Here is a 26,755-nt window from a genome sequence, read left to right on the forward strand (position 1 = left end):
AGTTTCATTCTTCCCATACCTGTAGAAATTAGCAATGGGTATTTTAACATTTTGTTAAAGATGGAAGACAGAAGCCAAAGTAGTTAGCAACTTTTTCACGTCTGCAGTAAGGTGGGTGTACAACTGGGGTCACAATCCCAGCTATCAATTTCTGAGGCAGGCACAGAACAACCTGTTTTTCTCAGCAAGAGACCAAATCCGTGTTTAAAGGAATCCTCTCTGTACAGTATAAGATCCTGCCGACAAGTAGCATCTAGTCTGTTGGTCAAAATGTCTAAGGCTACTGCACTTCCATTTGCTTCTGGTTTTCTGAGGCCCAGTAGGCAAAGCTCTTTTCTGGGGACACTGGGGGAAATGTGGTGATAGCACGCAATACCTCCTATGGAGAGCTAGAAGGGGAATCCGCTCCAATAACATCTGTGGTATGTGTATGTGGCACCATCAAGAGCAGGGAGTACCCTGGTACTGGTGCCTCAGCCTTCCAATTAGCTGGGATCCCTGGTGGGCACCACTGGAAATGGCTAATTTTTGTATTGTTAGTAGAGGCGGGGTTTCACCATGTTGTCCAGGCTGGTCTTCAACTCCTGAAGTCATGTGATCTGCCTCCCTGGGCCTGCTAAAGTGCTGGAGTTCCAGGTGTGAGACACTGGGCTGCCTCCATGGATTCTTTAAGTAAAGGTTGTTAGGATTCATCCATCAGTCCAGTCTCCTATATAAATTTCTCTAACCATTCATTGACCATGATATCTGATGAGATAACTCGGTATTGCAGCAATGCTTCTGGAAAGCAGTTAGGGCAATTTTTGAAGATTTGGGAAAAAAGGTTTAATTATTTGCACTGATTTAGGTAAGAGGATACATGATTTAAGATCTACCAGATGAGGGAGATTTTGTCCCATGGATCTGAAAAGCAGGCTCATATACTACTGAGGCAACCTAATCACGGGCCTGTTAGAACATTCCTGTCAGAATATCACATCCTTACACTGAGAATATTTTGCATCCTTGTGCTATAACAGGACTCTGATTTGGTCTTGTGTGAAGTGCGATTTCCTTAATGTGACCTGCTCTTCTTAATTTGTTTACAGATGATCAAAAAGATCACGATGAAGAACAAAAATACAGAGACAGCAAAAATAAACTTCTTATGAGTCAAGTGGCCTACTACCTGGCCTGCCGGCTGAGGATGAAAGGTGAGTTCTGTAGGTTCACCATTACGGAAGTCCTGGACAGTGTTCTGTCTTGTCTCTGACAACTGCTCTACTCTCTTCTTCAGTTTAATTTTATCATTCCCAGACTTCTAGGAAGGTAGCAATTGGTATTTTAACATTTCCTTAAAGACGTAACACACAGGCAAAATTATTTAGCAACTTTCCACATCTGCAGTAAGACAGGTGTGAGATTGGGTGAACATCCCAGATACTGATTTCCAACACAGGAACCAAAACACCTGCTTTTCTCTGCAGGAGGCTAAATCATGTTTACAGGAATCTTATCCATACCATATAAGACCCTTTAGAACTGAAAAACAGGATCAAGGTAGAAATGTTTATGTCCTGGCTTCAAGGTAAATGAGTAGCTAAGACAAGTTGACTCTAAGGTGATCAAGAGCACAGATGAGAAGATTAATTCAGGGAAAGAACATCTTCAAATCAATAGGCAAGACTGTCAGTGACATTCCTCAGTCCCGATTAAACCAATTTGACGTCACCAGTTTCTAATTCACCATGTCTTGGGTTTCTTCTTTCCAGTCCCTGGCTTTCGGTATTGTTACCCAAACATCAGCAGGGTGGATTCCAGTAAACTTCCTTCCAGAAAAGACCCAGAGGTGAATGTTCCAGAAGCCATTGAGAAATCCTGCTCCCAGCGGGAAGATAACAAACCGGATGTCGGAGTCTGCCGAAATAGATGTCTTCTGAGTGAGGTGGACTACTCCCTGAACTACTGGCTCAGGGCATACGGTGAGTTCCACAGGTTCACCTCCACAAAAGTGATGAACGATGTCCTGCCGCGTCTCGAGAAACTGACCGCTCTCTTCCTCAAAGTTAATCTCCTCTTTCCCATACTCCTAGAAAATAGAAATGGGTGTTTTACCATTTGGTTAAAGGTGGGAGACAGAGGCCAGAGTGTTTAGCAACTTTTCCACGTCTGCAGTAAGGTGGGTGTGGGACTGGGGTCGCAATCCCAGCTATGGATTTCTGACGCAGGCGCGGAACCACCTGTTTTTCTCAGCAAGAGGCTGAATCCATGTTGACAGGAATTCTCTCTGTACGGTACAAGATCCTGCAGAGAAGTAGCATCTAGTCTGTTGGTCCAAATGTCTGAGGCTGCTGAACTTGCATGTGGTTCTGGTTTTGGCTGAGGCCCAGCAGGCAAAGCTGTGTGTTAGGGACCCTGGGGGAAACACAGCGATAGCAGACATTACCTCCTGTGAGGAACTGAAAGGGGATCCTGCTCCTGAGAGTAGAACCTGTGGTATGTGTAAGTGGCGCCATCAAGGGCAGGAAGTACCCTGGTACCGGTGCCTCAGCCTCCCAATTAGCTGGGATTCCCGGTGGGCACCACCACGCCTGGCTGCTGTTTGTGTTTGATGCAGAGGCGGGGTTTCTCCACGTTGGCCAGGCTGATCTCGAACTCCTGAGGTCAAGGGATCTGCCCTCCCAGACTTCCTAAATTGCTGGGATTCCAGGCATGTGCCACCATGCCGGCTCCGCAGATTCTTTTTTTTAAAGTAGAGCTTGTTAAAAAATACATCCGTCGGTCCAGTCTCCGGTATACATTTCTCTAACCCTTCGTTGGCCGTGATACAGGATGAGCTAGATGAGTATTGCAGCAACCCTTCTGGAAAGCAGTCAGGGGAAGTTGTGAAGATTTTGGGGTAAAAGTTTTAATCGTTTGCACTGACTTAAGTCAGAGGATATGGGATCGAGATCTACAAGATGAGACAGATTTTGTCCCATGGATCTGAAAAGCAGGCTCATCTGCTTCTGAGGCAACTGAATCTAGGGCCCCGTGAGAACATTCCCATCCTAGTATCGCATTCTTCCATTGAGACTATTTTACGTCCTCGTGCCATGACTGGACACCGATTTGGTCTTGTGCGAAGTGCCATTTGCTTCCTGTGACCTGCTCTTCTGAATTTGTTTACAGAAGCTCGAGAAGATGACAATGAAGAACGGAGATACAGAGACAGCAAAAATAAACTGCTTGTGAGTCGAGTGGTCTACTCCCTGGCCTGTCAGCTGACGACGGAAGGTAAGTTCTGTAGGTTCACCGTCACGGAAGTGCCGAGCAGTGTCCTGTCTTGTCTCTGAGAAACCGTACACTCTCTTTGTGAAAGTGAACTTCATCCTTTTCATACTTCTAGGAAAGTAGCAAAATGGGTATTTTAACATTTTGTTAAAGACGAAACGATGTAGCAGCATTTCCAGGTCTGCAGTAAGACAGGTGCGAGACTAGGGTTAACATCCCAGCTGTCGATTCCTAACACGGGCACCAAACCACCCGCTTTCCTCTGCAGGAGGCTAAATCACGTTTACAGGAACCTTCTCCGTACCACACAAGATCCTTCAGAACTTATAAGCAGGATCAAGGTAGAAATGTGGATGTCCTGGCTTCAAGGGCAATGAGTAGCTAAGAACAAGTTGACTTTAAGGTGATGGAGAGTGCAGATGAGGAGAGTAATTCGGGGAAATAACATCTTGAAATCAATAGGCAAGGCTGTCAGTGACATCCCTCAGTCCTGATTAAACCAATTTGACGTCACCAGTTTCTAACCCATCATGTGTTTGGGTTTCTTCTTTCCAGTCCCTGGCTTTCCGTGTTCTGCCCCGAATGTCATCACGGTGGCATCTGGCAGGGCTGTTGCCGGAAAAATCCCAGGGGTGAACGTTCCAGAAGCCATTGAGAAATCCTGCTCCCGGCGGGAAGATAACAAACTGGATGTCGGAGTCCGCCAAAATAGATGTCTTCTGAGTGAGGTGGACTACTCCCTGAACTACCGGCTGAGGGCATACGGTGAGTTCCATAGGTTCACCTCCACAAAAGTAATGAACCGTGTCCTGCCTCGTCTCGAGAACCTGACCGCTCTCTTCCTCAAAGTTAATCTCGTCTTTCCCTTACTCCTACAAAATAGAAATGGGTGTTTTACCATTTGGTTAAAGATGGAAGACAGAGGCCAGAGTGTTTAGCAACTTTTCCACGTCTGCAGTAAGGTGGGTGTGGGACTGGGGTTACAATCCCAGCTATGGATTTCTGACGCAGGCACAGAACTACCTGTTTTTCTCAGCAAGAGGCTGAATCCATGTTGACAGGAATCCTCTCTGTACGGTACAAGATCCTGCAGAGAAGTAGCATCTAGTCTGTTGGTCCAAATGTCTGAGGCTGCTGAACTTGCACGTGGTTCCGGTTTTGACTGAGGCCCAGCAGGCAAAGCTGTGTGTGTTGGGGACCCTGGGGGAAACACAGCGATAGCAGACAGTACCTCCTGTGAGGAACTGAAAGGGGATCCTGCTCCTGAGAGTAGAACCTGTGGTGTGTGTAAGTGGCCCCATCAAGAGCAGGAAGTACCCTGGTACCGGTGCCTCAGCCTCCCAATTAGCTGGGATCCCCGGTGGGCACCACCACGCCTGGCTGCTGTTTGTGTTTGATGCAGAGGCGGGGTTTCTCCACGTTGGCCAGGCTGATCTCGAACTCCTGAGGTCAAGGGATCTGCCATCCCAGACCTCCTAAAGTGCGGGGATTCCAGGCATGAGCCACCATGCCGGCTCCACAGATCCTTTTTTGAAGTAGAGAGCTTGTTAAAAAGTACATCCGTCGGTCCAGTCATCTGTATACATTTCTCTAACCCTTCGTTGGCTGTGATACAGGATGAGCTAGATGAGTATTGCAGCAACCCTTCTGGAAAGCAGTCAGGGGAAGTTGTGAAGATTTTGGGGTAAAAGTTTTAATCGTTTGCACTGACTTAAGTCAGAGGATATGGGATCGAGATCTACAAGATGAGACAGATTTTGTCCCATGGATCTGAAAAGCAGGCTCATCTGCTTCTGAGGCAACCGAATGTAGGGCCCCGTGAGAACATTCCCATCATAGTATCGCATTCTTCCATTGAGACTATTTTACATTCTTTTGCTATGACAGGACACTGACTTGTGCTAATTTAAAGTGAGAATTGCTGAATGTGACCTGCTCTTCTGAATTTTTTTACAGGTCATCAAGATTATAATAAAAAACAGAAATACAGAGACAGGAAAAATAAGCATTTTACAAGTCAAGCGGCCTTCTGCCTGGGCTCTGGGCTGAAGACGGAAGGTAAGTTCTATAGTTTCACCATAATGGAAGTGCTGCACAATGTCCTGTTTTGTCTCTTACAAATGATGCACTCTCTTCTTCAACGTTAATTTTATCCTTCCCATGCTTCTAGGAAAATAGCAATGATTATTTTAACATTTTGGTAAATCTGGAAGTCATGGCCAAGGTATTTAGCAACTCTTCCATGTCTGCAATAAGGTGGGTTTGGGACTAGGGTCAATATCACAGCTAATGATTTCTGACACAGGCACAGAACCACCTGTGTGTCTCAGCAAGAAACTAAATCATGTGTACAGGAATCTTTTCTAATATGTAGGATCCTGAAGAACTTATCAGCAAGATAAAGGTAGAAATGTGTATTTCCTGGTTTCAGGATGAATGAATAGCTAAGACAGGTTAACCTAAAGGAGATCAAGAGTGGAGATGAGAAGAGTCAAGGCAGGGAAACAACATGTCCAATAGGCAAGGCTGTCAGTGACATCACTCAGTCCTGATTAAACCAATTTAACGTCACAGGTTTCTAACCCATCATGTGTTTGTGTTTGTTCTTTTTAGTCCCTGGCTTTCTGTATTGTGCCCCAAACGTCCACATGGTGGCGTCTGGCAGGCCTTCCAGAATAAACCCAGAGGTGAATGTTCCAGAAGGCACTGAGAAATCCGGCTCACAACAGGAAGAAAACAAACCAAATGCTGGAACCACCGAAAATAGACTTCTTCTGAGTCAGGTGGCCTACTTCCAGAACTACCGGCTGAAGTCAGACAGTAAGTTCTATAGGTTGACCACCACGAAAGTGATCAATGATGTCCTGTGTTTCGAGAAACTCACGGTTCTCTTCATCAAAGTTTATTTCATTTTTCCCATACTTGTAAAAAATAGAAATGGGTATTTTAACATTGTTGTTAAAGATGGAAGACGGAAACTGAAGTACTTAGCTACTTTTCCACGGCTGCAGTAAGATGGTGTGGGACTGGGGTCACAATCCAGGCTATCAGTGTCTGACACAGGTACAGAACCGCCTGTTTTTCTCAGCAAGAGACCGAATTCATGTTTACAGGAATCCTCTCTGTACAGTATAAGATCCTGCAGACAAGTAGCATTTAGCTTGTTGATCAAAATGTCTGAAGCTACTGAACTTTTATTTGGTTCTGGTTTTTTGAGGCTTAGTAGTTAAAGCTGTGTCTTTTGGACCCTGCGGGAAATGTGGTGATAGCACACAGTTCCTCCTGTGAAGAGGTCGAAGCAGCTCTGCTTCTAATAGAACCTGTGTTATGTGTAGGTGGCACCAGCAAGAGCAGGAAGTACCCTTATAATGGTTCCTCAGCCTCCCAGTTAGCTGGGATCCCTGGTGGGCACCACCGAAAATGGCTAAGTTTTGTATTGTTAGTAGAGGTGGGGTTTCACCATGTTAGCCAGGCTGGTCTTGAACTCCTGAGGTCAAGTGATCTGCGTTCCTGGGCCTCCTAAAATGCTGGGATTCCAGGTGTGAGACACCGGGATGGCTCCATGGATTCTTCTTTAAGTAAAGGTTGTTAGAATTTGTCCATCGGTCCAGTCTTTTATATAAATTTCTCTAACCATTCATTGGCCACGATATATGAGGAGCTAGATCAGTATTGCAGCAATGCTTCTGGAAAGCAGTAAGGGCAAATTTGGAAGATTTGGGAGAAAAGTTTTAATCATTTGCACTGACTTAGGTCAGAGGATACATGATTAAGATGTACCAGATGAGGGAGATTTTGTCTTATGCATCTGAAAAGCAGGCTCATATACTACTGAGGCAACCTAATCTAGGGCCTGTTAGAACATTCCTGTCAGAATATCACATTCTTACACTGAGAATATTTTACATCCTTGTGCTATGACAGGACACTGATTTGGTCTTGTGTGCAGTGCGGTTTCCTTAATGTGACCTTCTCTTCTGAATTTATTTACAGAAGATCGAAAAGGTCATGACGAAGAACAGAAATACAGAGACAGGAAAAATAAACTTCTTATGAGTCAAGTTGCCTACTACCTGGGCTGCCAGCATAAGACGGAAGGTAAGTTCTATAGGTTCAGCATCACAGAAGTGGTCAACAATGTTTTTTCTTTTCTCTGAGGAATTATACACTCTCTTCTTCAAAGTTAATTTCATCCTCATACTTTTAGGAAAATAGCAATGGGTATTTTAACATTTTGTTAAAGACGTAACGCAGAGGCGAAACTATTTAGCAACTTTTGCACATCTGTATTAAGACATGTGTGAGACTAGGGTTAACATCCCAGCTACTGATTCCTAACACAGGCACCAAACCACCTGCTTTTCTCTGCAAGAGGCTAAATCATGTTTATAGGAATTTTCTGCGTACCATATAAGATTTTTCAGAACTCATAAGAAGAAAGAGGTAGAAATGTTTATGTACTGGCTTCAATTTGAATGAGTAGCTAAGACAACTTTAAGGAGATCAAGAGTGGAGATGAGAAGAGTAATTCGGGAAATAACATCTTCAAATCAGTAGGCAAGGCTGTCAGTGTCATCCCTCAGTCCTGATTGAACTAATTTGATGTCACCAGATTCTAACCCACCATGTGTTTGTGTTTCTTCTCCCCAGTCCCTGGCTTTCTGTTATCTGCTTCAAACATCAGCAAGGTGGCATCTGGCCGGCCTCCTTACAGAAAATACACAGAGGTGAACGTTCCAGAAGGCATTGAGAAATCCTGCTCCCAGCAAGAAAATAACAAACCGAATGTCCCAGTCAGCAAAAATAGATGTCTTCTGAGTGAGGTGAACTACTCCCTGAACTGCCGGCTGAAGACCTACAGTAAGTTCTGTTGTATGGATGAGTAAGTACCGACCCATTGGTTCAGTCTCCTATATAAATTTCTCTAACCATTCCTTGACCATGATATAATGAGATAGATCAGTATTGCAGCAACCTTTCTGGAAAGTAGGGCAAGTTTTGAAGATTTTGGGAAAAAAGTTTTAATTGTTTTCACTGACTTAAGTCTTAGGATATAGGATTGATTTCTACAAGATGAGACAGATTTTGTCCCGTGGATCTGAAAAGCAGGCTCATCTGCTTCTGAGGCAACTTAATCTCGGGCCCATTAGAACATTCCCATCATAATATCTCAATCTTCCATTGAGAATATTTTATGTTCTTCTTCTATGACAGGACACTGATTTGGTCTTGTGTGAAGTGAGATTTGCTGAATGTGACCTGCTCTTCTGAATTTGTTTACAGATGATCAAAAAGATCATGATGAAGAACAGAAATGCAGAGACAGCAAAAATAAACATCTTAGGAGTCAAGCGGCCTACTACCTGGACTGCCGGCTGAAGACGGAAGGTAAGTTCTCTTCATTCACTATCACAGAAGTGCTGAACGATATCCTGTCATTTCTCTGAAAAACTGAACACTCTCTTCCGCAGAATTTATTTCTTTGTTTTCATACTTCTAAGCAAATGTAAATTTGTATCTTAACATATTGTTACAAGCGGATGAGAGAGGCCAAAGTATGTAGCCACTTTTCCACATCTGCAGTAAGGTGGGTGTGGGACTCCATAACATCTCAGCTATGATTCCTGGCACAAGCACAGAACCACCTGTTTTTCTCAGCAATAGGCTTAATCATGTTGACAGGAATTCTCTCTGTACCACATGAGATCCTGCAGACAAGTAGCATCCAGTCTGTTGGTCTAAATGTCTGAGGCTCGTGAACTGCCATTCAGTGCAGGTTTCTGCTGAGGTCCAGTAGGCAAAGCTCTGTTCTCGGGTCCTGGGGGCAATGCGGTAATAATACACAGAACCCGCTGTGGGGAGCTTAAAGAGGACTCTGCCCTTCCATAATCTGATGAAAGGCGGTCTTTGGAACAAGAGGCAGCATCTTTCCAGGTGTAAAGGACAGGAAGGAAGCTGTGACAGGAGAGGGGTTGTTGGAGTGGAAAGATCTCTGGATTGAGAATGAAGGTTCCCAGGCTGTATCTTCAGCAGTGTCTTTAGTAACTGTCACTGAGCACTTGATTTCTCTCCTTCCTTCCTTTCTGTCTCTCCATCTGCAAAGTCAGGCAAATTTCTCTCTCTCCATCTTCAAAGGCAGACATCTTGCAGTGCGAACACTTATGACCGCTTATCCAAATGAGGTAAAGCCCCTCGCTTTGTGATGTTGGGACCACAGGTGCCCATCACCACACCAAGTGAACTTTTTATTTTTGGTAGAGATGAGGTTTCACCATATCGGCCACGCTAGTCTTGAACTCCTGACCTTAAATCTTTCACCTACTTTGTCCTTTCAAATCATAGGTTTGGTTTTGTTTTGTTTTGTTTTGTTTTGTTTTGTTTTGTTTTGGAGGTGGAGTCTCTCTTAATCAGGCTGGGGTTCAGTTGCATGATCTCAGGTCACTACAAACTCTGCCTCCTGGGTTCAGATGATTCTGCTGCCTCAGCTTCTTGAGTAGCTAAGAGTGTAGGCACGTGCCACCACGCCCAGCTAATTTCTTTGTATTTTTAGTAGAGACAGGCTTTCACCGTATTAGCCAGGATGGTCCCGATCTCCTGAGCTCGTGAAGTGCTCACCTCGGCCTTTCAGAGTGCTGGGATTACAGGCGTGAGCCACCATGCCCAGCCCAGAGGTTGTTTTTTGTTTGTTTTTGCTTTTGTTTTGTCTTTTTTCATTCCTTCTCCCTAGAGACTGTCAAAAGTTGTCAATGCCGACTCTATTACATGTCATCTCGGCGGGGTATTGGGATTGTTTTCAATTAGTGATAATCTCATCTCAGATAAACCCCATTGGCTATGATACTGCCACTGCGCAAAGCTTACAGATTCTATTTGCAGCAAGTGTTGTTAGAATTTACATATCCATCTCGTTTCATGTATACATGCTTCTGACCATTCAATGACCTTGCTCCCTGGTGAGATAAGTCAGTATTGCAGCAACACTCCCGGGAAAGAGTTTGACTTATTTTTGGAGAGTTTCTGGGAAAAAATTTGGTTTAAGTTTGCATAGACTCAGGGAGAGAATATGGCATTATGGCCTACCCATACAGGGAGCTTTTGGCCTGTGCATCTGGAAAGCAGGCTCATCTCTTCACCAGGCTTCATCTGGGGCACCCTAGAATCTTCCTGTCAGAATTTATATTCTTGCCCTGAGAACATTTCTGTGCCTGTGCTATGACTAAACACTGATTTGGTCATATGTGAAGTGTGATTTGCTTAATGTGACCTGCTTCTCTGAATTTATTTACAGGAAGTCAAGGTGATGTTGAGGAAGAGGAGGAGAAAGGGCCAGTGCCCCCCAGGTAACGCTGTGGAGCTGTGGGCTGTTAGTTCCATAGTGACACCTGGAGACTGCAGATCCAGGAAAAGGAGAAAATGATGACTAGAACTCTGCCTTCCATTCACCCAGCTACAGATTGTCCTCATTGACAGTGCTGTGGGTGATGTGTGGCACTTGTATAGGTTTTAATTTCTTAGTCCTCCCAAGATAGGGACCTGCAATCTGCTGAGCCAGGTGAACTCAGCAAACAGGGATTTTTTGGTTTCCCCTGTTCTCTCCCATGGGTTTAATTCCAGGGAGAGATGCGGATATGCTTTCTACCCATTTGTTGTTAGCATGTTTTCTAGGATTTGTGAAGAGAAGAAATTAAAAAAATATACATATGCTATCAAAATACTGGAAAAGGGAGGCCCTTAGTACACAAGATCTGGGTGTCTGAAATGCCTCAGGAGCTCTGTTCACTTGAATGCTGCATGTAAAATTCAACACAACTTATGCCAGGTAGTTGAATCCCCGTGTTAGTGCTCGTGTTGCAGTTCATGATGGTAGTTTCCAGGGAGTCTGGGTGGCCTGCAGTGGCTCATCTGTGGCAAATGCACTGAGCATCTGCTGCTCATTTGTGCTGTGTCCCCAGGGTAGTCACCCTTCACCCTGCATTTAGAAGGATAGTTTTTTTTTCTCTTGAAGGAAAAATGCCTTTGCTTTTTGTGACCACTCCATTGTGACTTCCATCAGATCAGCTGGGGGACTTCGTTGTCTAATCTCTGTTGGTTTTAATCTGTCGTCCTGTCCTGCCTGGCTCATCAGGAATCTGCAGGAGTCTGTGGAGGAGGAAGCCCCCCAGGAGTCCTGGGATGAAGGTGATTCGACTCTCTCAGTTCCTCCTGGCCCATCTGCCTTCAATAAGACTTTGAGGAGCAACTTGCACTCATTAGAGGAGCAGCAAGTCATCTCGGCTGTTGACATAGACAGTGAGTACTCCATTGTGAAGGCACTAAAGCTCCAGTTTGTGTCCCAGATAGACCCCCTAGTCTTTGGGCATTGCTCCCCTGGCCGGGCTGAGAGTTGTCATCACTGTGGGCTGAGCCTGTACGTGAGTGTAGATTTCAATCACTCTGGATTCCAGTCTGAAGCACCGGCATGGGGTGAGCTTTGCCCTGTCTCTAGTCTCAGGCCATGCCCGTCGCACCCTGGACCGACTGTCAGGACATTGAAACTTAAGGCAGGTGTTGCACACTCACGCCAAGCTCTGCAGCACATGCCCACAAGTTGTCTGTCAATCTGAATTAAATGTCTCTTGCCAGCTACCAAGTTCCTCATGAGTTTTGTTCCCCAAGCATGTCTGTGAGGTTCTTCCCTGTTTGTACAAACTTGGTGTAACTGTCTGTAGAAACTTGGGATAAAAGGATAATGGTCTACCAGAATAGGGACATTTCATCATTGGTCTGAGACAGGAACCAAGAAATCTCTCTCATGATTGGCCTTCAGACCTCCTGAAGTCTGTCTCTCACATTATCCTGCTCTCATGTTGAGGAGCCTGAGGTCCCTGTGCAGGGATTAGACAGTGGACGGTTATGGGTGTAGGAGAATTGGCTTATTTTGTCTGTCCCTGTCTGAATTTATTGCAGAGATTAAAAATGACCAAGCAGAAGAAGAAGACCAAGGCGCACCATGCCCCAGGTAACTTTGAGCAATTGTCAACAGCTAATTCTGTGTTGACACCTGGAGACACCAGGTCCAGGGAAAAGAGTGGGCTGACAATATCGATACCATGTTTTCAATGAAGCCTGAATGATTTCTACTAACATTGCTGTTGGTTTTCATTGCGGTAGATACTTAGGTTTCCATTTCTCCCTCCCCCTATCATTTACTAACTACCGTAGGTTGACGATACTTGTTTTTATGATCAGTGTACGCTGTGTGTCCTGAGGGTACTCACTCAGAGTGTCCTTTTACTCCCTCATCAGTGTGTCACCTGGACGGATCACTGAGCTTACTTTCCCTCTCTCTTTGATTCTTTTTTACCCTACTCCTGCCCATCCCGACATAAAGCAATAATTTATTATGTCATTAATGGATCTATGTTTTTTCTTTATTAACCACTTTCTTGTGCTCCCCATGAAATCTAGTTGGGGCTCTGCAGTGTCTTATTTTCCCTGACTTATTCTTTGGTTTTTCCTCCTTTTCTAGGCTCAGCATGGAGCTGGTGGAAGCAGAAGAACCTGAAGTCTTCCGGTCCTCACTGGATGTATTGTATTCAACTTATGCAGCTTATCCTGAGTTTTATTTCACATGCCAGGCTTACACATATGTTATTTTTTTATTTGTGGAAGAGCGTGTTCGCTTGACTTTGGACATGGACAGTAGGTTTCTTACTACGACGGTGACAAGACTCCTCCCCCTGGTCTCCCGGGTAGGGGTCATATTTCCACACTAAGACAACGTGTCACGTGGGACTCTGCCGGTGCAGAGTATGAACACCACCATGTTCTTGCTGAAACACTTAGCCTGAGTTTCATAGCCTGAGGTAATCTCCAGACAACTTCAGAATGTAGAGCAGTGAGCAGCACAAGTGACCTTTCTCCTTCAGAAAGCCCATGTCACCACAAATCACACAACTAAAAGGAGAAGAGACATTTTGGGTTGAAAAAGAGTAAAGAGATAATGTAGCTACATTTCTTTTGTTCTTTTGAACCCAAAGTGTCTCCTCACCTTTTGTTGTTGTCATTGATGGTGGTGACATGGGCTTGTTTGTAGAGGACAGGTCAGCTGTCTGACTCAAAGCTCTACACTCTGAAGTTGTCTGAAAATGTCCTCATTAAATTCAGCCTAAGTGTTTTTCCAGGAACACTGCAGGGTCAATGCTACCTCACCCATCTGCAGGCAGAGAAGGTCCTGTGTGTCTCCCACCGTGATTGTGATACCAGGACTGTTCCACCATTTGTCTACCACCATGTTCGTGGTACCAGGACTGTTCCACCATTTGTCTACAACCATGATTGTGATACCAGGAAACCACCATTTGTCTATTACCATGACCGTGATACCAGGACTGTTGCACCATTTGTCTACCACTATGATTGGGGTACCAAGACTGTGTTACCTTTTATCTACCATTACGATTGTCATACCAGGACTCTTCCACCATTTGTCTATCACCATGATCGTGATACCAGAACTCTTCCACCATTTGTCTACCATCATGATCGTGATACCAGGACCGTTTCACTATTTGTCTATCACCATTATCGTGATGTCAGATCTGTACCTTTCAGAGACAGCTTATTTATACCGAAGTAATTGGAAAAATGGTTTTTAAACGTATTAATATGCTGTGTTCAAATGACCATCCCCTAAACATTTTCTTCATTAATCATCCCTGGTGGTGTCCATTATTATATTTATATCTCTCTACTGGAAATTTTCCATTTTTCCTGTATCTTTGCTTTTCCTAGTTTCTGTTGTTGGAAAAAAAATTTCCTGCCTGCATTTTAATTTTTGCCAAAGTTAATTTTAATCTATACTATTAAAATGTTTTCTCTTAAGACTGTCAGCACGTAAGGCCACAGCAAAAGAGAGAATTCACTGATTTTGAAGCCTTTTTTGATTTGTTGCTGACAAGAGACATAGTTTTCTTAGCTGCTAATAACTATTTGAGCAGCCAGGAAAGGTCTATCAGACTAAGGACATGAAAAGCCCAGGCCATTCTCTTTGAGTCTTTTAAACTATTTCAAAAGAGAAGAGAATAGGTAGATTCCACATATGTGGACAGGAAGGAGAATACACTAAAAGCAACAGACAATTATTTCCCAAAACAGAATAGAAAACTAGATTTAAATAAACATACACCATTAAAATTTATTAAACATTTTCTCATGAAATGTAATCTCTCTAAACTTACCTGTTATATGGAAGTCAGTTCTTAATATTCCACACTGCATTGACTGTTGACATTCATAAGAACATATTTCCAAGTTTATTTGAAAATGCAAATGGACTGTAATTTTTTTTGCAGTAATCTTTTTAAGATTGAAGATTTTATTCAAAATAAAACCAGAGATTTTAAAGATTGAAAATGACATTAAAATGTATCTTCTCAAAATAATGATGTTTAACTGTGTATCTTCTGTTTATAGTGTAACTGTCAAGTGATCATTTAACCATTCTTTAAATATTTCAAATTACTGGGGACATGTACATACACATAATAAAGCAATGCCTGCTCGGTGAGGGGCTGCCTTGTGAGCAACCCCAAGGGCCCTGGCTCATGAAGCCCTTGGCTAGAAAGGTGGAGGGATCAGCCAGGTGGGCACACAGCAGGTTTCTTGTTTGCTTTTGGCAAACACACAAATATCAGCACCTTCTCACTGGAGTCTCTGGCAACCCTGACCAGGCTTCATGATGGGTGAGGTGGGCTAGAAATGGGAAAGTGGATGACCCCAGACCTAGAGACTGCCGCTGTCACCTGGGCACCTGGAATGTGCGTGGAGGAGTCTCCCACAGATTTGGGCCTGGATCAATGCCCAAACATGCACAAGGACAGGACTCTTGGCCTGGATGTTTGCAGAGCTCCCAGTCTTCTAAAGAGGCTGGTGGTGGGGAAGAAGGTTCAACAAAACAGCAGAGTTATGGGTACTCGAGCTTGGAACAGAGAATACCTCCCTGTACTACTAAATGACAGTATCTGACAATGATGAATGACACTTGAGCAGCAGCTTTCACTGTTTCACAAGCAGTGTCTCTGGACCACTAGGTTGGTGCTGTCAGATGTGACTGAAACAGTGGTTCGAGCCCATCCAGTCACATTAATGTTTCTAGCTGACATGACCTTCCATCTGAAGAGTCTTCCTTGGACCAAATATATCTTAAAACTTCTCTTCAGGCCCGGTGCTGTGGCTCACGCCTGTAATCCTAGCACTTTGGGAGGCCGAGGTGGGTGGATCACCTGAGGTCAGGAGTTTGGAACCAGCCTGGCCATCATGGTTAAACCCCATCTTATATAAACACACACACACACACACACACACACACAAACTTGTCTCTTGTCTATTTTCCAACATGTCTCTTTGTTGCTTGGGGCAAAAAAACTCCATTTTTAATCTCCCCCCAACAAACATTTTCCCTTATCTTGGTGTTTCAGGTTTTGAGTTTGTTTCCTCAGCTGTTCATATTTGGAACACTGGAAATTTCTAAAATGGAGAATGACAGAACCTGAGTCACACCTCTGGTGAAGCCACAGACTTCGGGGGAGAAATCTAATCTGCCAGGGTCTGAAGTTAAACACATTAATTTTTTGTGCCTCCATTTCTATGTCAAATGCACTAAACCAGAATACTCAGGTTGCCCAATGTTTAAATGAGCTGTGCAGGAAAAGCGTGGAGCCCAATGCCTCTCACATAATTGTTCAATACACATGAGCTCCTATCAGTGCCATTGCCGCCAGCATTTCCATCAGGCTTTGATCTTTTAAACATCCTTCTTGATACAAGTGGATCATTCTTCAAACCTTCTCTAACTGATGGCTGTGAAATTGTTCCAATGTGTATTATTAAAAACACAGCTGCAGGGATCAGACTGACACATACATCTGTCGTGCATCCCCTGTCTACTTCTGCGCAGATACCTGGAAATGGAATGGCCAGATCAAGGTATTTATACATTTCGGATTTTGCTAATTTCTGCCCAAATTACTGTGGAAAGACGATATAACAAGTCACATTGTTAACATTTTGTGAGAATATTTTCTATCTCCTTCTTCTGGCCAAAACTGGGTAGTATTGCCTACCATTTCCTCTGAGCTTCCTTTGCCAACATTTCTGTAGTCATTCGGTGGGGACACGTGTTATGCATGACATCAAACTCAAATCCTTAAAGGAAAAGAGGGATTAACATGACTACAAATTTATATTCAAAATACGATGAATAGAAATATATATGTGGATGTAAATATAGACACAAAATATATGGCAAAATGTTTTTTATTTAGGATACTTCATCAGAGTTATGTATACTTCAAAATTTGTTTAGTAAAACAGCAGGCCCCATGTGTACATAATTATTCAGCTCCTTATCTCTAAATAGCTATTATTAGTCTTTGCTTTCTGAGGTTAGGCCCTATCTCTCCTTCAAATACTCGCTCATCACCACCACCCCCAAACATGCCTCTCAACACCTCACCCTCTAACATGTTCGTGTCCTGATTTGCTGAGTCAATTACTACATTATTATAACTTGTACATTTTATTCAGAGCTCAGTCACATTGGATATACACAGCAGGAATGAAGGACCAGTATCTTCCGGGTCTCTCTCTCAAGTGGATGAGCTTCAGAGATTCATGTAGTCTTTGGCCACCCTGCCTGTCTTCTATTCCAGGTAAGTACTGGATAGGATGGCCCAGCTCAGATCAGGCACTCTCTCCATGAGCAGGGGAGGGCGGGACATCTTCATGTGCAGTAGCAGAAAGACACTGTCCAAAGAGGGAGAGGCAGTTCTACAAAAGAAAGGTCAGTCTGGGTCATGGGCAGGCAAACCGAGGATGTGAAGAAAACAGTGTCTGCTCTGTGAGGGGAACATGCAGTAGAGGATGGATTCAGAGTGGGAGGAAAAGAGTTTTTGGAAATATGGGCCGTGGATATTCCTGTGTGAGCTGGAGCCACACGAGACTGTTAGGTACTTACAGGGAGCTTAGGAGAATCTGCACTCCCCAGCCTAAGAGACAGGTGAGGGAACTGTCCTGGTCACCAGACAGAGATAGGGTCTGGTCCAAGCAGCTCTGATGGGAAAGAAATGACAGGACATCTTCTCCTTAAGGTAAGGTCCTGAGTTCAGGTCTTGGTAGGGAGGGAGGCTGCCTTGGGCATTGGCAGCTGCAGATAGTTGGCCAGAGGAGGGCACTGAAATCTAGGTGCTATCACCTTGTGGTTCTAGTAAAAGAATCGCTGGTCGCGGTGGCTCACACCTGTAATCCCAGCACTTTGGGAGGCCGAGGCGGGTGGATTATGAGGTCAAGAGATCGAGACCATCCTGGTCAACATGGTGAAAACCCGTCTCTACTAAAAATACAAAAATGAGCTGGGCATGGTGGTGCAGGCCTGTAGTCCCAGTTACTCGGGAGGCTGAGGCAGGAGAATTGCTTGAACCCAGGAGGCGGAGGTTGCGGTGAGCTGAGATTGTGCCATTGCACTCCAGCCTGGGTAACAAGAGCAAAACTCCGTCTCAAAAAAAAAAAAAATGCTTAAACCGCTGGCAGCTTCCTTTCATCCAGAGCATCCTCTCATGGAAAGGCAGAGCAAAACCAGCTTTACCCTCCTCTCCTCTATGTCTTGCGTAGGTAAATCAAGGTCCACTAGAATTCTGGGAACACCCATATCCTTCAAAGACTAGAATCATCATGGTTAACCTCTGAATTTTTTTTGACAAAGGATTCTCTCTCTCTGTCTCTCTCTCTCTGACGGAATCTCACTGTGTCACCAGGCTGGAGTGCCGTGGTGCGATCTCAGCTCACTGCAACCTACTAGTTTCTGGTTCAAACCATCCTGCCTCAGCCTCCGGAGTTTTGTATTTTTAGTAGAGCGGCTGCATATTGTTCGTCAGGGTGATCTCGATCTCCTGAACTCGTGATCCGCCTGCCTCCACCTCCCAAAGTGCTGGGATTACAGGCATGAGCCACCACACTCAGCTCTCTCTCTCTCTGTCTCTGTCTCTCTCTCTCTCTCTCTCTCTCTCTCTCTCTCTCTCTCTCTCTCTCTCTTTTTTAACTGTCATTCATTTAGCGCTTTCCAAATGCTTTTGAAGTGAAATGGTTCTAAGACTTTACGATCACATTTGATGCTCTGGTCATTCTTGCACAGGTGTCTGTGGCCAGTTTGTATTTCTATGGGACAGAGGAGCAGTCACTGTACAAAGGACAATAACTCTATCACAGCTTTCACATGGGTTTTATGTCATTCCATTCTCTCTCCTCTGTTGGCTTATTAGCTGTCACTCTCTGTTATTTTAGCAATTGCCTTAGGGCTTACAGCCTACGTTTTGTAACTTACCACAGTCTACCTTCAAGTGATACTATACCTGCCCTTCTGGCCTTGCTGCTGTCCCTGACATGCACTTTGCTTTTACGCCTGTATAAACCCCACAACCCATTGTTATTGCTTTTGTTTAAATGGTCAAATTTTTACAAAAAAGATTTACAAAATGAGAAAATAACTAGCGTAGTTACCCATTTCTGATGCTCTTCATTTCCTTGTGCAGATCTGGATTTTCATCTGGAATCTGTTCCCTTCTGCCCGGAGGACTCCTTTGATGTTCCCTGTGTTGTGGGCCGGCTGGTAGTGAATGTGGTCAGCTTTTGTACATCTCTAAATGTCCTTATTTCACATCCAGTTTCGGGAGTATGTTTTTCTGGCACAGTGCTTATTCTGGGTAAATTTCCCCATCCTCAGTACCATAAAGATGGTGTTTGCTGTCTGCTCCCGTGCACTGCTGCTCCTGGTAGAGGCCAGCAACAGCAGAGAGCAAGCTGATGCCATCTGGTCTTTGCTACTGTGCATGCACAATGCCTTTCTTTTCTGGCTGGATTTGAGCAACATTGTTATGATGTATCTAGGAGTAGTTTTCTTCGTGTTTCTTATGCTTCAGTTTCCTCAGCTTCTTGGGTCACTGGATTTATAATTTTCCTTATGACTGGGAACTTTTCAGCTATTACTTCTTCAGAAATGGGATGGCTACAGTGGCTCACACCTTCATAAAGCCGAATTGGGAGGTGTCAGAGTGAGGCCTAGAGTTCGAGACCAGCCTGGGAAACATGTTGAGACCACCACCCCTGATAAAAATAACAAAGAAAGTAAATGTTTCTTTTCCACCCTCCTCCTTTCTGGCCACTGTTGTATTTCTGTGTGTGTGTGTGTGTGTGTGTGTGTGTGTGTGTGTGTGATGGAATTTCGCTCCAGGCTGGAGTGCAATGGCGCGATCTCGGCTCACCGCAACCTCTGCCTGCTGGGTTCAGGCAATTCTCCTGCCTGTCTGTCCTCAGGATAACTGAGGAGGCCTTGGAAAACTGGAGAGATTAGAGACCCGTGAGTCCCTGGGGTCACGTTGAACACCCGCGCATTGGGAGATTCTGGAACCAGGACAGTCAAATGGCCTTCACCCACCCTGCCCCTGGCCTGCTTCAGACGTCCCTGGAAACACCCCCCTCCAAAACCTGCCCAAGCCGCCTGGTAGCCCAAGCCAAGCTGAACGCCCGGCGGGCTCCCGGGATGGCTCTTCCCTTTCTTTGCTCCACCTGCACCTAGTACGGTAGCCTGTGCTCATGCTGCTCAGTGGCTTTGGGGTGCTGTGGAGCTGCCGCTGCCGTCATCGGATCCTGTGCCCCGATCGCAGGCTCAACCAGGGCAGGGATGTGGTGAGGGCTGCTGGTGGGTCTTCTCTCAAGGAGCAGGGTCTGGCACTCACCAAGGCCGACGGCTAGGACTTGTCAAACGAATGCGTCGTCGCCTTTTGCTTTTAGTCCTTTGAAGAACCCTGAAAATAGAAATCACGAACTGTTTTCCCATCAGGAAGTTTTTTTTTAAAACAGTTTGGCCCATATCTGTTTAATCTTCCAGTTTAGCATATTTAAAAAATTAGTCTGTATTCAAATGCATAGTTTAAAAAATGAAGCAAGATGGCAGAGTTTGTGCAGCACTATCTGCCCTTCAAAGTTCATGCAACCAACTAATGCAATTTTTCCTTTCACTCGTAAATCTGAATGCAGTTCAGTCATTTGAAACCATCTACAAAATCCACAAGATTAAGAAGTTTGCCAAGATTAATATCTAACAGTTGAGCACTGAAGAAAGTGAGGGGAAGGAGTAAAAACGACGAAAAAGACCAAGTTAGCTAGATATTTCAATTACATAAGGGAGGTGAATGTCAAGGCTGCAAAACGAAAGAAAAACGGGAAAAAAGTGGCAGCAATTTTTTTAAACCAATTTGTACAAGTTTATAGTTGACTTTATTTCCAAGTTTTCAAACCTTTCAAGATCTGAAAAGTGAGATACTGTGTCTAAAGGAATGTTTCTTTTAATTCATACCAAAGAAGTTGGGGGTTTGATTGCTTTCGCAGGGGTTTCCATCGAGTCAACAGCTCACTCTGCCAGGCTGCTGTTTGCTCACGAAGTCCTTCATAAAATCAAACTCGTTTTGCCCGAGCCAGAGTTCGGGCAGCTCCTTAATGCGGTCCAAACCCATTTCTAAGGACATAAGAACTCCCTCGTCGATGAAATCAGTGTCTATGACATTGGGTTGCAGCATTGCAGCAGGGACGTGGGCCACGGAGGCGGGCATGTTGCTGCTGCAGCTGCTGCACGTGCCCCCGACGCTGTTGCTGCTGCCCGAGCCGCTGGGGCGCTGCCGCCGCCACTGTTGCTGCTGCCCGAGCCGCCGCCCGAACTGCCGGGGGTGCTGCTGCCGCCCAAGCCGCCGCCTCTACCACTGGGTTGCTGCTGCCGCCGGAGCCGCCGCCTGAGCCGCCAAGGGTGCTGCTGCCGCCGCTGTTGCCACTGCCTGAGCCGCCGCCTGATCCGCTGCCTGAGCCGCTGGGGTGCTGTCGCCGCCTGACCCGCCTGTGTGCTGCTGTCTAGGGTGGGATCGTTGGGTCCAGGATTGGCTCAGCAGCACATAGAGGGGGCCTTCCTGGCGTGCCGAGCGCTTCGGTGTCCCGATGTCGACACCGAGGTCTGACAGCGGCTGCTGGGGCAGATTCGGAGCTGTTCCCTTTTATTTCCCCTTCGCTGCTCTCACAGCTCGGTAGGAGCTCCCGGCAGCTGCCAACAATGAGCTGTCTCTTGAGGATGATTTTCACTGGGCTTCTTGGCTGGCTTCACTCACTGCTGACACAATGAATGCTGAGGTGCTTCAAGGCTCTGGCCTGGTCTTCCTTCTCCAAACTTCTCCTGTGAGTTACTTCACCCAGTCAACCCTTCAATCTTTGTCGAAATGCTGTTTCTAAGGGTCTTCACCTGCCTGTATTCTTTCCTTCAGATTTTTCCCAATCTAAAAAGGCATGACACACACACACACAAACACACACACACACACACGTCAATTATTCTCTGATGCAACACATTGCCTTATGATTTTTCACAGCAGTGACTCGAATCTGTAAGTATCTTGTTGTTTGTTTATAGCTTAATGTATATAATCCTGCATACAATCTCTCTCTTCTTTTTTTCTTTTTTTTTTTTTTTTTTGAGATGGAGTTTCGCTCTTGTTACCCAGGCTGGAGTGCAATGGCGGGATCTCGGCTCACTGCAACCTCCACCTCCTGGGTTCAGGCAATTCTCCTGCCTCAGCCTCCTGAGGAGCTGGGATTACAGGCATGTGCCACCATGCCCAGCTAATTTTTGTATTTTTAGTAGAGACGGGGTTTCACCATGTTGACCAGGATGGTCTTGATCTCTTGACCTCGTGATCCACCCACCTCGGCCTCCCAAAGTGCTGGGATTACAGGCATGAGCCACCGCACCCGGCAGAATTTTTGTTGTTTTGTTTTGTTGACAGAGTCTCACTCCGTGGCCCAGGCTGGAGTGCAGTGGTGCAAACTCGGCTCACCGCAGCCTCCATCAGCCTCCACCTCCCGGGGCCAAGTGATCTTCTTGCCTCAGTCCCCGGATAGCTGGGACAACAGGAGTGCCACCATGCCCGGCTAATTTTGTATTTTTTGTACTGGACAGGATTTCGCCATGTCGCCCAGACTGGTCGCGAAGGGGAAGGAAATTCTTTTTAAAAAGCATTGAGGGCCGGGCGCGGTGGCTCAAGCCTGTAATCCTAGCACATTGGGAGGCCGAGGCGGGTGGATCACGAGGTCAAGAGATTGAGACTGTCCTGCTCAACATGGTGAAACCCCGTCTCTACTAAAAATACAAAAAATGAGTTGGGCATGGTGGCGTGTGCCTGTAATCCCAGCTACTCAGGAGGCTGAGGCAGGAGAATTGCCTGAACCCAGGAGGTGGAGGTTGTGGTAAGCCGAGATCGCGCCATTGTACTCCAGCCTGGGTAACGACAGCGAAAGTCCATCTCAAATAACAAACAAACAACAACAAAAAAAAAACAAAACTAGTCATCAGAAAGATTCAACTAGCATTATAATTTAAGTTTGAAAACATAAATATTTCCAGCTTGGTCTTCTGTTGACAGTGATTGCCAGAGCACTCTCACACTGTTACAACGTTTCAAGTGGGCTAGGGATGGCCTTTGGCTGCTTTCAGAGGGTGAAATGCAACCAACCTACCTAGACTCCCTGTCCATCCACAAATTTATTTCCCAAGGTTTTACAACAGAGGTTCTAAGTTAACACACTTGTGGATAATTAACATGGTTAAAAGTATGGTTTTACAATTCTAAAACCTTTAGGTTCTGGGCCCAGAGTAAACACTATTAACAGGTAATTACCCTGTGATCTCCCCTGAGAGGGCTCTCCAGCACAAAGGTAACATGAGTAAACAGTTAAAGTAGAGACAAAGGGATGTGGGGTCAACAGACTTCATTGGGAAAAGCCTCTTCCCTATCTTCTCCCTACCTTAATGAACTGGCCAGCTGCCTTCGGCCTCCCCCAGTAAAAACTTTTGGCCTTCCAAAAGGTTTGAGATTAATCTAAAACTTTTCCTAAAAGTCGTATCTATATTTTCTGTAATATTTTGCCAACCACCTGGAGTGAATCTCAACAATACAAGCATCAGCAAGGGAGAAAACAATTCTCCCTTACCTTTTCCATACCTTTCAGTAAGGAAACCAAAGGATTGTGGTATAGTGGAGAGAAAACTAAACTAGAAATAAGTTTTTACGTTTTGGCCTGACTTTACAGGTTACATGCTGTACAACAAGTTCCTCACCTGTTTGGGGATAATTCTTTTTTATACGTTGTGTGACAGCTGGGTGCCGGATACACTGTCTGTTCCTTTTGCTGTTTATTCTTCTGTGCTCCCTGGATGCCTTGCCTGTTCCATAAGGAAGTTCTTTGTGAAAATATTCATCTGTAGTAGCTGTTCTGCAATGAGAATTATTATTAAAAATAGATTATTCTTTTCCTCTTAGTGTGTAAACAGATACTGGTTTTCATCCTTTGAAGTAGGAGGTGTGAAACTTTAACCCGTCTTTCCATTAGTTTCAGGAGATAGTTGGCCTTTTATTTTAGGAAGCAACCTCATTACTTCACTGCCAGCTGTGGAGGCTTTTCTGTTCTCCAGCCTTACATTTTGTTTGACATGTATCAGCTTGGTTTTCTAAGACATATGATAGAGAGTAATTATTTCTTCTTTTGTAATTGAAATGCCTCCCCATTCATTTCATCAGACAATTTACCTAATATATAATGGGTCTCTACTGAGGCTAGGGAAAATGTCAGTTAATTAAAATGAAACCATCAGGCAATAACAGATAAACAGATGTCAACTAACAAACGTGTGTAAGACTCCGAATCACCACCTTGCACTGGGTATCACCAACATGCCCTTGGCTCACTATTTGTTTACTATGAAATTCCCCAGATCTCATTTTCAGTAGTGTAACTTAAGTAGGATTTCCCTGGGGTAAGAAAAGAAGGGAAAAAAAATGCCCAGGTATATGCCACTGGTCAGTTCAACAACACGCAGAAATGGTCGAGTTCTGCGTCACCTCACCACCGCCTCCTCCCTTGCCATACCCAGAAACAGCTGAGAGGAAGATGTGAAAAACAGCTGTTTCTTAGAAAGGATAGCAATGGGAGCAGGAGGCTAAGACGTAATCTTTCTAACAAACGTCTCTTATGCTTATGTGATTGACAAACGGAAGATTGTTAGAAAAAAACTGTCTAATCTATTTTTGTGTTTTTCAGAGTAATCTCTCTTTAGAGATGTAAAACCTGTAGAAACGGAATCTCGGGCAAGGTGAAGTGAGTTGCTCAATGTACACACTACAAAAGTGACAGAGTTACGGTTTATAACGCAAACTTCCTGATTCTACTCCAGGGTTTCTCAGTAGACATCGCTCAGGTATTGATAATGTTTTGTTTTCTACGTGCTAAAGCCCAGGAAGCATTACTCTGTAACTCTCAGCTGCTATCATCTGCCTACAAGCCACCGTAACTTGCCTAAAGCCCAGGTAGACAGAGCTGCTAAACAATATATTTTAAGCATGTTTAAGAACCTACTCCCAAAATATATAGTTTGCCTATGAAAAGAAAAAAGTATCTGGTCCCCATCTTCAGTGAAGCAGGAAAATTATTTAAACAAACCTTAGCATATGTATAAAAATTTGACTCCACTGTTAAAAAGATCAAGATCGTGGGTGAATCATGAGGTCAAGAGATCGAGATCATCCTGGTCAATAAGGTGAAACCCCGTTTCTACTAAAAATACAAAAATTAGCTGGGCATGGTGGTGCGTGCCTGTAGTCCCAGCTACTTGGGAGGCTCAGGCAGGAGAATTGCTTGAACCCAGGAGGCGGATGTTGCAGTGAGCCGAGATCGTGCATTGCACTCCACTCTGGGTAACAAGAGCGAAGCTCCGTATCAAAAGAATAGATCAAGATCGGAAGCCTAACTCTGCCACTTGCTGTCAAATTTTCAGCAGATCACTTTGCCTCTATAAACATCTGTTTACTCATCTGTAAAATAGGAATGACTAACATGGCCTTCAGATAGTTATTATCAGGACTGAAAAAATAATGGATATTAAGCATCATTTAGCAAGTATATGGCATATAGTGTTTAAGACATGCTAACCACTATTTTATCAACACCCTTCACTCCTCATTCAAGTCTCTTTAAACATGTGTATGTGAACATATACACACATACACAAACACACTTGCATGTGCACAAATACGTGTTTGTGTGTATAAATGTGTCTGTTTATATATGTGCACGTATGCATATACACATGCATACACATGTTTCTTTTGTGTCTCCATTGCTATAAGGTAGGCTTCATAAGAACAGGATTGTGGCTATATTGTTCATTGTTGTATTTCCGGCTTGTTCTTCAGTGTATTCTCACAGGGTAAGCATAGAGCACATGTTTATTCAATGAAGGAGTCAAGTGGTCCTTAAATGTGGAGAGCCTTTGTGCCAGAAGAAGCAGAAGCTTAAGAAAGCTAATTATACCGAGATTCACCTCTGGACTATGGATGTCTCATGATACTGCTGCTCTGCTCCAGTGTTTGACATCCCTATTCCATCAAAACCATCTTCGGTAACAGAAGGCAATTTATCCTGCTCCGCAGTGCTTTCAAAAATTCCACTCTCCTTAATGCATTCCCTTCATGACATTTTTTTTTGCCATATGTTAAAATGTTTTTAAATTAAACTGAATGATGCTATCCAGCTTCAGTATGATGAGTTGTTATTTGCCTTTTCAATCACACTATTATTAATAGTGATGATGGTAATGACGACGACGATGAAACTGATAGTAATGTGGGGTAATAACTCGTGTGTTTCAAGGATTGTAAGCAAAGAATTAATACGGACAGTATGAGAGGCTCATGTCAAATGTCTGTATTTTCAATGCCAGTCTAGGTGAAGAATGTTTGTTTGCCTGATGCTTAGCAGCCTAGCCACCTTCTTTCATCAGCCTGGCCGCCTCCGCCACACATAAGCACACACACATAGAAACACGTGATACATCCTGCCTCCACAGAACGTCCTGCCGTGCGAGGTTCCAGGCCTCTGGAAAGACAGTAAACAAGAGATGCAGAAAGAGCACAAAATCTAGGGAAAACTTCACTACATCGTAGAGTTAAGCAACTTCTGACACACTATACAAGACAAGCCTGCTATTAAAATCACTTTTCCGCATTTGTACATATAGGAGTTGTTTCCTTGATCGTCCGATCTCTTTATGGCTGTCCTTACTTTATTCGAATAGCTCTGTTTCACAGTGGTCACACATCGGGGACTTTAGAGAAATCTTATTTACAAATAGTGTTTTTGGGTTTAGGGGTGGGTAGAAAGCTGAGCCTAAGTCAGAAATCCAGCGGTCTCTACTCCACTGCAGGAAGTTTGCATAAACTAAAACATATTAAAAAGTTAAAGCTACTACTTACCCACAAATGAAGTAAGAAATTCCCAAAACGATGTTATAGTATAAGGTTTAGCTCTCATTTTGTACCCATAACCCTACTCATTTTTTAAAATATTGCAAGTGCTGTTAAACACATCAATTGATCCA

At 44.4% G+C, this 26,755-nt stretch overlaps 1 protein-coding gene and 1 non-coding gene across 20 annotated transcripts in view; one reads left to right on the forward strand and one right to left on the reverse strand.

The window, feature by feature from the left end:
• The window catches only part of LOC100895540 (uncharacterized), a 36,944-nt gene extending 22,272 nt beyond the window's left edge, over positions 1-14,672 (forward strand). For all 19 annotated transcript variants that reach the window (XM_054247519.2, XM_035279162.3, XM_078355702.1 and 16 more), the window contains 13 exons: positions 1,089-1,193; positions 1,752-1,961; positions 3,151-3,255; positions 3,808-4,017; positions 5,209-5,310; positions 5,866-6,072; positions 7,246-7,350; positions 7,903-8,112; positions 8,536-8,640; positions 10,541-10,592; positions 11,378-11,541; positions 12,199-12,250; positions 12,761-14,672. In XM_054247519.2, the coding sequence (XP_054103494.2) occupies positions 1,089-1,193; positions 1,752-1,961; positions 3,151-3,255; positions 3,808-4,017; positions 5,209-5,310; positions 5,866-6,072; positions 7,246-7,350; positions 7,903-8,112; positions 8,536-8,640; positions 10,541-10,592; positions 11,378-11,541; positions 12,199-12,250; positions 12,761-13,007 (1,874 nt within the window). In that variant the 3' untranslated portion in view covers positions 13,008-14,672. The remainder of the gene's footprint in view (positions 1-1,088; positions 1,194-1,751; positions 1,962-3,150; positions 3,256-3,807; positions 4,018-5,208; positions 5,311-5,865; positions 6,073-7,245; positions 7,351-7,902; positions 8,113-8,535; positions 8,641-10,540; positions 10,593-11,377; positions 11,542-12,198; positions 12,251-12,760) is intronic.
• On the reverse strand, positions 9,971-10,110 carry LOC144580296 (U4 spliceosomal RNA). The gene has a single exon (XR_013529589.1). It is a non-coding gene; the product is annotated as a U4 spliceosomal RNA (small nuclear RNA).
• Positions 14,673-26,755: the final 12,083 nt, after the last annotated feature.

Source organism: Callithrix jacchus, chromosome 18, assembly GCF_049354715.1.
Source record: "Callithrix jacchus isolate 240 chromosome 18, calJac240_pri, whole genome shotgun sequence".
Taxonomy (NCBI): domain Eukaryota; kingdom Metazoa; phylum Chordata; class Mammalia; order Primates; family Cebidae; genus Callithrix; species Callithrix jacchus.